The sequence below is a fragment of the Melanerpes formicivorus genome, unplaced genomic scaffold (assembly GCF_026170545.1).
Source record: "Melanerpes formicivorus ecotype bairdi unplaced genomic scaffold, bMelFor1.0.p_v2 SCAF_135, whole genome shotgun sequence".
In the NCBI taxonomy this organism is placed as follows: domain Eukaryota; kingdom Metazoa; phylum Chordata; class Aves; order Piciformes; family Picidae; genus Melanerpes; species Melanerpes formicivorus.
The window spans coordinates 606,158-613,081 of NW_027142487.1; the positions used below are offsets into that span (position 1 = coordinate 606,158).

At 65.6% G+C, this 6,924-nt stretch overlaps 2 protein-coding genes, 1 long non-coding RNA gene and 1 other non-coding gene across 4 annotated transcripts; 1 reads left to right on the forward strand and 3 right to left on the reverse strand.

Annotated features, from left to right (window-relative positions):
- Positions 1 to 273: 273 nt before the first annotated feature.
- Positions 274 to 981, reverse strand: LOC137456744 (uncharacterized). The gene is made up of 2 exons (XR_010991098.1): positions 844 to 981; positions 274 to 479 (listed from the first exon to the last, which is right to left on the reverse strand). It is a non-coding gene; the product is annotated as an uncharacterized lncRNA (long non-coding RNA).
- On the reverse strand, positions 553 to 677 carry LOC137456752 (small nucleolar RNA ACA64). Its single transcript, XR_010991102.1, has one exon. It is a non-coding gene; the product is annotated as a small nucleolar RNA ACA64 (small nucleolar RNA).
- A 226-nt stretch (positions 982 to 1,207) lies between the features above and the next one.
- LOC137456742 (small ribosomal subunit protein uS5) lies at positions 1,208 to 4,831 on the forward strand. The gene is made up of 7 exons (XM_068168337.1): positions 1,208 to 1,403; positions 1,532 to 1,621; positions 2,322 to 2,429; positions 2,828 to 3,001; positions 3,088 to 3,247; positions 4,334 to 4,425; positions 4,711 to 4,831. The coding sequence occupies exons 1-7, from the start codon at positions 1,248 to 1,250 to the stop codon at positions 4,786 to 4,788; spliced, it is 858 nt and encodes a 285-aa protein (XP_068024438.1). The 5' UTR covers positions 1,208 to 1,247; the 3' UTR covers positions 4,789 to 4,831.
- Positions 4,832 to 5,211: 380 nt separating this feature from the next.
- On the reverse strand, positions 5,212 to 6,908 carry LOC137456743 (NADH dehydrogenase [ubiquinone] 1 beta subcomplex subunit 10-like). The gene is made up of 4 exons (XM_068168338.1): positions 6,704 to 6,908; positions 5,952 to 6,090; positions 5,519 to 5,658; positions 5,212 to 5,402 (listed from the first exon to the last, which is right to left on the reverse strand). Exons 1-4 carry the CDS (start codon positions 6,849 to 6,851, stop codon positions 5,302 to 5,304), a joined length of 528 nt encoding a protein of 175 aa, XP_068024439.1. The 5' UTR covers positions 6,852 to 6,908; the 3' UTR covers positions 5,212 to 5,301.
- Between the last annotated feature and the right edge of the window lie 16 nt (positions 6,909 to 6,924).

Genomic DNA, 6,924 nt, shown 5'->3' on the forward strand with positions numbered 1-6,924 from the left:
TGACGTCAGCGCAGACGCCGCCCCACTCACTCCGGGCGGATGCCGTCATCAAGGCGGCAGCTGCGCGGCGCCTCGGCCCCCCCACGCGCCTCCGGCGTGGCGGGGGAATACCCCCATGGCTCGGTGCCAGAGCAGCTGCCGAGCGCTCCAGAGCGCCGCCCGGCAGCGCGTCCCCCCCGCCAAGCCCTTCACCGCACGGATGGCTTCCCCCGCTCCAGCCGCTGGGAAGCGGGACTGCGGAGCACGGGAACGAAAATAAACGTGACGAACAAGTTCTCACAGAATTACTCTTTATTGCACGTGAAGGAATGTAAACACTTCAAAAGGGTCCAGTTGTGAGTACCCCATCATCGCCCGCTCCAGCAAGGCTTTCACTAGCGGCAAGAGGGGAGACAAGGCCAATCCCTCCTGCCCGAGCCGACCAGCCCCAGCCGCAGGTCCGTTCCCTCCGCGCTGCGCTCCCGGGCCGCGCTCAGCACCTGCTAACAAAGAGAAAGGTAGCTCTGAGACAGCCTCAGCACGCATTGATCTCTGGCACCCACTCAGTGCAGGGGCTATAGGAACACGGGTTTCATTCCCCACACTTCGCCGTGGGTAATAAGCTTAATGTTCCCGATGCTGTCGGCACAGTTATCTCACCAGGGGCCACAGGAGACCCCAAGTGATTTTCAGACTGCGCCTGGTGCCCGCAAGTAACGAGACCCCCGAAACACCGCCCTAGGCCACTTCCCGAGACGCTCGTCTCCGCTCCTCGAACAACAGAGCTCCCCAACAACGATCTTTAAAAGCTCAGAGAGCATGAGGCAGAGACACCAGGCTCCCCGCAGCGCCGCGCGTCCTCACCTGCCGCCGCCGCGCCTCAGACACAGCCACGCCGCTGCGCTCCGCTTAATAGCGCAGGCGGCGCTGCCGGCGGCGTGCGTGCCCCGCAACCTGTATGGGCAGGCAGGAGGCCTTGCCCGCGCCGCTGGGTATTCGGCATCCAGCGCGCAGGGCCCTCGGAGATGAACTCTCGCGATACTCGCGCACTATAAAAGGCGAGCGCGGGGGCTGCGCGGCCTTTTACTATACGAGATCACGTAAGTGAGGCGGGAGGGAGCCGCGGCGGAGCGGTGCGGCCTACGCCGCATCCGTGCCCATCGGGGCTGCCGGTGGCCCGCGGACAGCCGTTCTCGGCCGTATCGGTCGCCGCCGCGTTGGCAGCGACGGTGCCGTCCTGCCTAACGCGCCCCTCTTCGCTCTAGCAAATGGCGGACGACGCCGGTGCTGCGGGAGGTGCAGGAGCGGCCCGAGGGGGCTTCCGCGGCGGCTTCGGGACCGGGCTGCGGGGCCGCGGGCGTGGCCGCGGTAGGGGCCGCGGGAGAGGTCGCGGGGCCCGTGGAGGCAAGGCCGAAGATAAGGAAGTAAGTGCCGGGGCTGTGCTCCGTGCTGGCAGCTGGGCTGGGCAGGGAGCTGGCTCCCGGCGGAGCTGCCGGACCCTGCCGCCCGGGACCCTGCTGCCCGTGACCCTGCGTCGTGGCTTCCTCCCTAGTGGATTCCTGTCACCAAACTTGGTCGCCTGGTGAAGGATATGAAGATCAAGTCTCTGGAGGAGATCTATCTCTTTTCCCTTCCCATCAAGGTGAGCGGCCGTGCGGGGGGGCGTGCCGCAGAGCCCTGGGCTGAGCCGCTGGAAGTGCTCCGGTTGCGCCTGCCTGAGCTCGGGTCCCTCGCTAGCAGACGCTGAGGCGCATGAAGCTGCCTGCAGTGGGGGGGGAGGCTGCCTGCGTCCCGTGGAGGTGGCAGCAGGCTCTGCAGGAGTTGGTGCGGCAGTGCCTCTCAGTGCCGGGGGAGAGCTGGGCTCCCACTTGCTGGGCTCCCACTTGCTGGGCTCCCACTTGCTGGGCTCCCACTTGCTGGGCTCCCACTTGCTGGGCTCCCACTTGCTGGGCTCCCACTTGCTGGGCTCCCACTTGCTGGGCTCCCACTTGCTGGGCTCCCACTTGCTGGGCTCCCACTTGCTGGGCTCCCACTTGCTGGGCTCCCACTTGCTGGGCTCCCACTTGCTGGGCTCCCACTTGCTGGGCTCCCACTTGCTGGGCTCCCACTTGCTGGGCTCCCACTTGCTGGGCTCCCACTTGCTGGGCTCCCACTTGCTGGGCTCCCACTTGCTGGGTTGGGTTGCGGAGTCAGCTCGAAGAAATGGGTCCCTGACCGTTTAAATACGTCCTGCTGCAAACAGATGTGTGTGGGCTCGTTGAGGTGGAGGAGGCCCCTGGGCTGCGTGGCTCTGGCTGCAGCGAGTGGCCGCGGGTGGGTAACCAGCCCGCTGACCTCTGCAGGAGTCGGAGATCATCGACTTCTTCCTGGGCTCGTCCCTGAAGGATGAGGTGTTGAAGATCATGCCCGTGCAGAAGCAGACTCGTGCCGGTCAGCGCACCCGCTTTAAGGTAGCCATCCTCATCCTCCTCTGCTCCCTCAGGCCTGCTGCTCCTTCTGGGTGTCACATGAGAAAGACGTCTAGAAGCATAGGGCGCAATAAATCCCCTGGAGGCGGGGGGGAGGGGTCGGTTTGTGTCCTAGCAAAGGGAAGTTTTGCTTGGGCAGCAGTTGGCTCTTCGGGGGTGATGGTGGAAAGAGAAGCTTGGGGTGTCCAGGAGTTGTGCTTGGGGATCAGCAGGGCTGGAGAGCAGCCCGAGGCATCGTTGGCTGGACGGAAAGGTGAGCTCTGGAAAGTGGGTTTCTTGGCCGGGGTCTGTTCGGTGCCGTGGGTCCTTGCTGAGACCCGGGAGGGTGATGTGCTGAGAGGGTTCCACAGGCAGCCCCTGAGCTTCTCCCTCGGCCCCAGGCTTTCGTCGCCATCGGGGACTACAACGGCCACGTGGGGCTGGGCGTGAAGTGCTCCAAGGAGGTCGCCACTGCCATCCGCGGGGCCATCATTCTGGCCAAGCTCTCCATCGTGCCGGTGCGGAGAGGCTACTGGGGCAACAAGATCGGCAAGCCCCACACCGTGCCCTGCAAGGTGAGCGCAGCTCCGTGCCCAGCCGCGGCGCTGCCCGGCCCTGCCGCGCTGCTCGGCGGCCGCCAGCTGGTGCTGTGTCCCTGCAGGTCACCGGCCGCTGTGGGTCCGTCCTGGTGCGCCTGATCCCGGCCCCCCGTGGCACCGGGATCGTGTCAGCCCCCGTCCCCAAGAAGCTGCTGATGATGGCTGGTATTGATGACTGCTACACCTCGGCCCGGGGCTGCACTGCCACCCTCGGCAACTTCGGTGAGCTGGGCTTGCAGCCTGGAGATGTAGGCCCTGGGTTGGTAGCTTGGTTTGTGCAGGTGGAGGGAGGGCAGCTGAGACCAGACCTGCAGTGCTGGGGCCAGCTCTGGTGTCCTGAGGAGACAGGAGAGAGGGAGCTGTTGGAGAGGGGCCAGAGGATGCCCAGAGCTGTGATGGGAGGGCAGGAAGCTCTCTGCTGAGAGAGTCAGAGTTGTTCAGCCTGGAGAAGAGAAGGCTCTAGGGAGACCTTCTGGTGGCCTTTCAGGGCTTCAAGAGGCTGATGGGAAGGCTGGGGATGGATTTCAGAGCAGGACCTGCTGTGATAGGCTGAGGGGTGATGGCTTGAACTGAAAGAGGGAGATTGAGCTGGAGATACAGAACTGGTTTATTCTGAGGGTGCCCAGACTGGTGGGAGCTGCCCCATCCCTGGCACCTTCCCAGGCCAGGTTGTGTGGGGCTGTGAGCAGCCTGCTGTGGCTGGGGCTGTCCCTGCTGGCTGCAGGGGGCTGCACTGGAGGAGCTTCCAAGGCCCCTTCCCAGCCAAACCAGCCTGGGAGCTGCCCCTTGCCAGGGCTGCAGGGCTGCCTGCTGCAGGGCTGCGTGGTGTGCCGCTGCTGCAGGGCTGCGCGGTGTGCCCGCGCGGTGGGCTGCTGCTGCAGGGCTGTGCGGTGTGCTGTGCGGTGTGCTGTGCGGTGTGCTGTGCGGTGTGCTGCGCGGTGTGCTGCTGCTGCAGGGCTGCGCGGTGTGCCGCGCGGTGTGCCGCACCTCTCCCGATCTGCGTGGTGTGCCGCGCGGTGTGCCGCTGCTGCAGGGCCGCGCGGTGTGCTGTGCGGTGTGCTGCGCGGTGTGCTGCTGCTGCAGGGCTGCGCGGTGTGCCGCACCTCTCTCGATCTGCGCGGTTGCCCTTGCGGCCGTAGTGCAACTGTCGTAACTGGTGAGAGAGAGCAGCTGGAGCTCTGGGGGCGAATCAGAGAGACCTGCCGTGGCCTCCCTGTGCCAGCCTGAGCTCTACACTCCTGGAGCTGCCTGGGGGGTCCCGAGTGGGTCTGCAGAGCCGGGGTGTGAACGTCTGACCTCTGCCCGCAGCTAAAGCCACCTTCGATGCCATCTCCAAGACCTACAGTTACCTGACCCCAGACCTCTGGAAAGAGACTGTGTTCACCAAGTCTCCTTACCAGGTAAGAGCATTGCTGCCACCTGCAGCCCAGGCCTTCCCCTTCCTCGTGGTTAAAGCTCAGCTGCTGCCAAAGCATTTGCAGTCAGAGCAGGCCGGGGCAGAGGGCACTCTGCAGGGCATCGTTCGGAGTGCTGCTTGAGAAGGGCACTTGGAGGGCAAAGCAGAGAAGAAAGCTTTGGGAATGAGTTGTGTCTGAACTGCAGCCCCCGTGAGCTGGGACAGGAGCGCTGGGGACCTCTGCTAGGGGCTGGGAAGGGAAACCAGCATCCTTGTTGTTGCCTTCCAGGAATTCACTGATCACCTGGCCAAGACCCACACCAGAGTCTCTGTGCAGAGAACCCAGGCGGCTGCCGTGGCGACATGAGCGGGGTTTGTGCAGGGGAATAAAAGGATCAGTGAACAAGAAACTGCTGTGCTGGGATGCAGTCTGCTGGGGGCTTGGCTAGGCTCAGAGTCTGAGCATCTGAGTGAAACAGTCACAGAAAACACTGGGCTGGAAGGGGCCTCTAGGGGTCATCAGGCCAGCCCCCCTGTGTCTCATGGAGAGCCTTCGTCACTACCGAGGGGGTGCAGAAGCAGCTCTGAAGATGATGTGCTGCCACCTCCACCCTGACTGAGGGGGTCCCTGCTGGGGCTGGGCAGGGTCTTTGTGTTGGTTTACTGAGCTGGGGGAGAGGAACAGGGAGAATCCTGGTTCCTGGAGCGAGGCAAGGGGCTGACCTTGGCTCAGAGGATGGAATTCACAGGTGGGAAAGGAACTCTGCCAAGAATGACTCTGGAGCCTGGCTGCATGGCAGAACGTGGGGCTGCAGGTTTATTGAGGTCCCACATGCAGCACTGGGCAGACACCGTGGACAGAGGTGCTGGCCCCTTCCACCTACTGGGAGGCATTTGCTTGTGCCTTCCTCTCCTCCATCATCCTCTGCTTCTGCTTCATCAGGCATGTCCTTGCGTTTCCATGGACACCAAGATCCCCATCTAGGCAGAAAATAAAGGTCCAAAGTCCTTCTGTTTCCAGAGGGGGTCTGGGATGAGGCTCAAAGCCTCCTGTCCCTGCCTGCTGTCAGGGCTGTGTGGGCTGCTGTGCTACTCACATCTGTCCTGGTAGGCCTTGGTGACCTGTGCCAGCAGCTCCATCTCCTTGGCACAGTTCTGGAACTGGTTGGGCCCTTCCCTGTGCTTGCAGGCACCCAGCCTCTCCCGGATGATCTCCACGATCTCCTGGTCGACCATCCTGGGGGGAGGGTGAGGCATGAGCACAGCCAAGGGGTGCTGGAGGAGCTGAGCAAGGGCTGGGGATGCCCTGGCCAAGGTCAGCTCTGGGATTTTGCAGGACCTGGCCCTCCAGCAGTGCAGCAAGGTCGCGTTCCAGTGCCACCCTGCTCAGCCCAAGCGTGCTGCAGGGCACAGCAGGACTCTAACAGGGTGGGCAGGAGGTGCTGCTGCAGCACCCCAGGCTCCGTGCCCCTCAAGCCCAGGGGAGGAGCAGCAGGGCCTGGCCTGGGGACAGCCCTGTGACAGCCCTACCTGTCCCTCCTCCACTGTGCTTCAGCCTCGAAGTAGCAGAGGTAATCCCCCTCCAGACACTCGCTCAGGTCGGGCACACGGCGGAACTTCTGGTGGTAGTAGTAGAACTTGTTCTTGGCGTGCTGGCGCTCGATCCACTCTGCAGCGGGGGCGCCAGGGTCACACCCGCCCGGCCCCCCGCACCCGGCCCCCTCCTGCCCCCCGCACCCGGCCCCCTCCGGCCCCTCGCACCCGGCCCCCTCCGGCCCCCTCCTGCCCCGCGCACCCGGCCCCCTCCTGCCCCCCTCCAGCCCCCTCCGGCTCCCTCCTGCCCCGCGCACCCGGCCCCCTCCGGCCCCCTCCTACCCCTCGCACCCGGCCCCCTCCTGCCCTCTCCTGCCCCCCCCGCCCCCTCCCCGAGGCGATGCTGCCCCCCGCGGCCCCGCGCACTCCGCCCTCGCCTCACGGCCCTGCGCCTGCCCTGGTGCCCGCGCTGGGGTCTCGCCGTGCCCTGCTGTCTGTCCCCTGCCCCACCTCCCCTGCTCTCCCCCACATCCCTGTGTGCGGCGCTGGCTGCGTCCTGCGTCCCTGTGCCGGTGTCCAGGCTGTGTGCCGCCCCCGCCTCCCCCCGGGCCAGCCCCGGGGCCGTGCCCCACTCGCACGTTACCGTCCCGGTTCCCGACCCCCCCAGTGCTCCCGTGCCATGCCGGGGCTCGGCTCCCGCGGCCGCCGCGGACCGGCGCTACAGAGGGCCCCGCCCGGGCCGCCGGTACCTCGGACGAAGGTGATGGGCGCGTCCACGACATAGTTGAAGACGGTCTGAAAGAACTGGACCGGGTTGGGCACCGATGTGATCCTGTCGGATTCGGGGGTGCGGGTCGGGGGCAGCTTGTAGGCCTCCCGGACCGAGTCCTCGGGCATGGCGGCGGCTGCGGGCGGCAGGCACGGACAAGATGGCGGCGCCCAGCGGCAGGGTCAGGCGGCGGCGGCGCTC

What these genes read in the sequence shown, in the direction of transcription:
- LOC137456742 (XM_068168337.1), top strand. Translation starts at nt 1,248, where the DNA reads ATGGCGGACGACGCCGGTGCTGCGGGAGGTGCAGGAGCGGCCCGAGGG. An exon ending in TCTTTTCCCTTCCCATCAAG is followed by an intron (nt 1,622 to 2,321) that starts GTGAGCGGCCGT and finishes TGACCTCTGCAG; the next exon opens with GAGTCGGAGATCATCGACTT. An exon ending in GTCAGCGCACCCGCTTTAAG is followed by an intron (nt 2,430 to 2,827) that starts GTAGCCATCCTC and finishes CCTCGGCCCCAG; the next exon opens with GCTTTCGTCGCCATCGGGGA.
- LOC137456743 (XM_068168338.1), bottom strand. Translation starts at nt 6,851, where the DNA reads ATGCCCGAGGACTCGGTCCGGGAGGCCTACAAGCTGCCCCCGACCCGC. An exon ending in GCCCATCACCTTCGTCCGAG is followed by an intron (nt 6,091 to 6,703) that starts GTACCGGCGGCC and finishes CCCCCGCTGCAG; the next exon opens with AGTGGATCGAGCGCCAGCAC. An exon ending in GCACAGTGGAGGAGGGACAG is followed by an intron (nt 5,659 to 5,951) that starts GTAGGGCTGTCA and finishes CCCTCCCCCCAG; the next exon opens with GATGGTCGACCAGGAGATCG.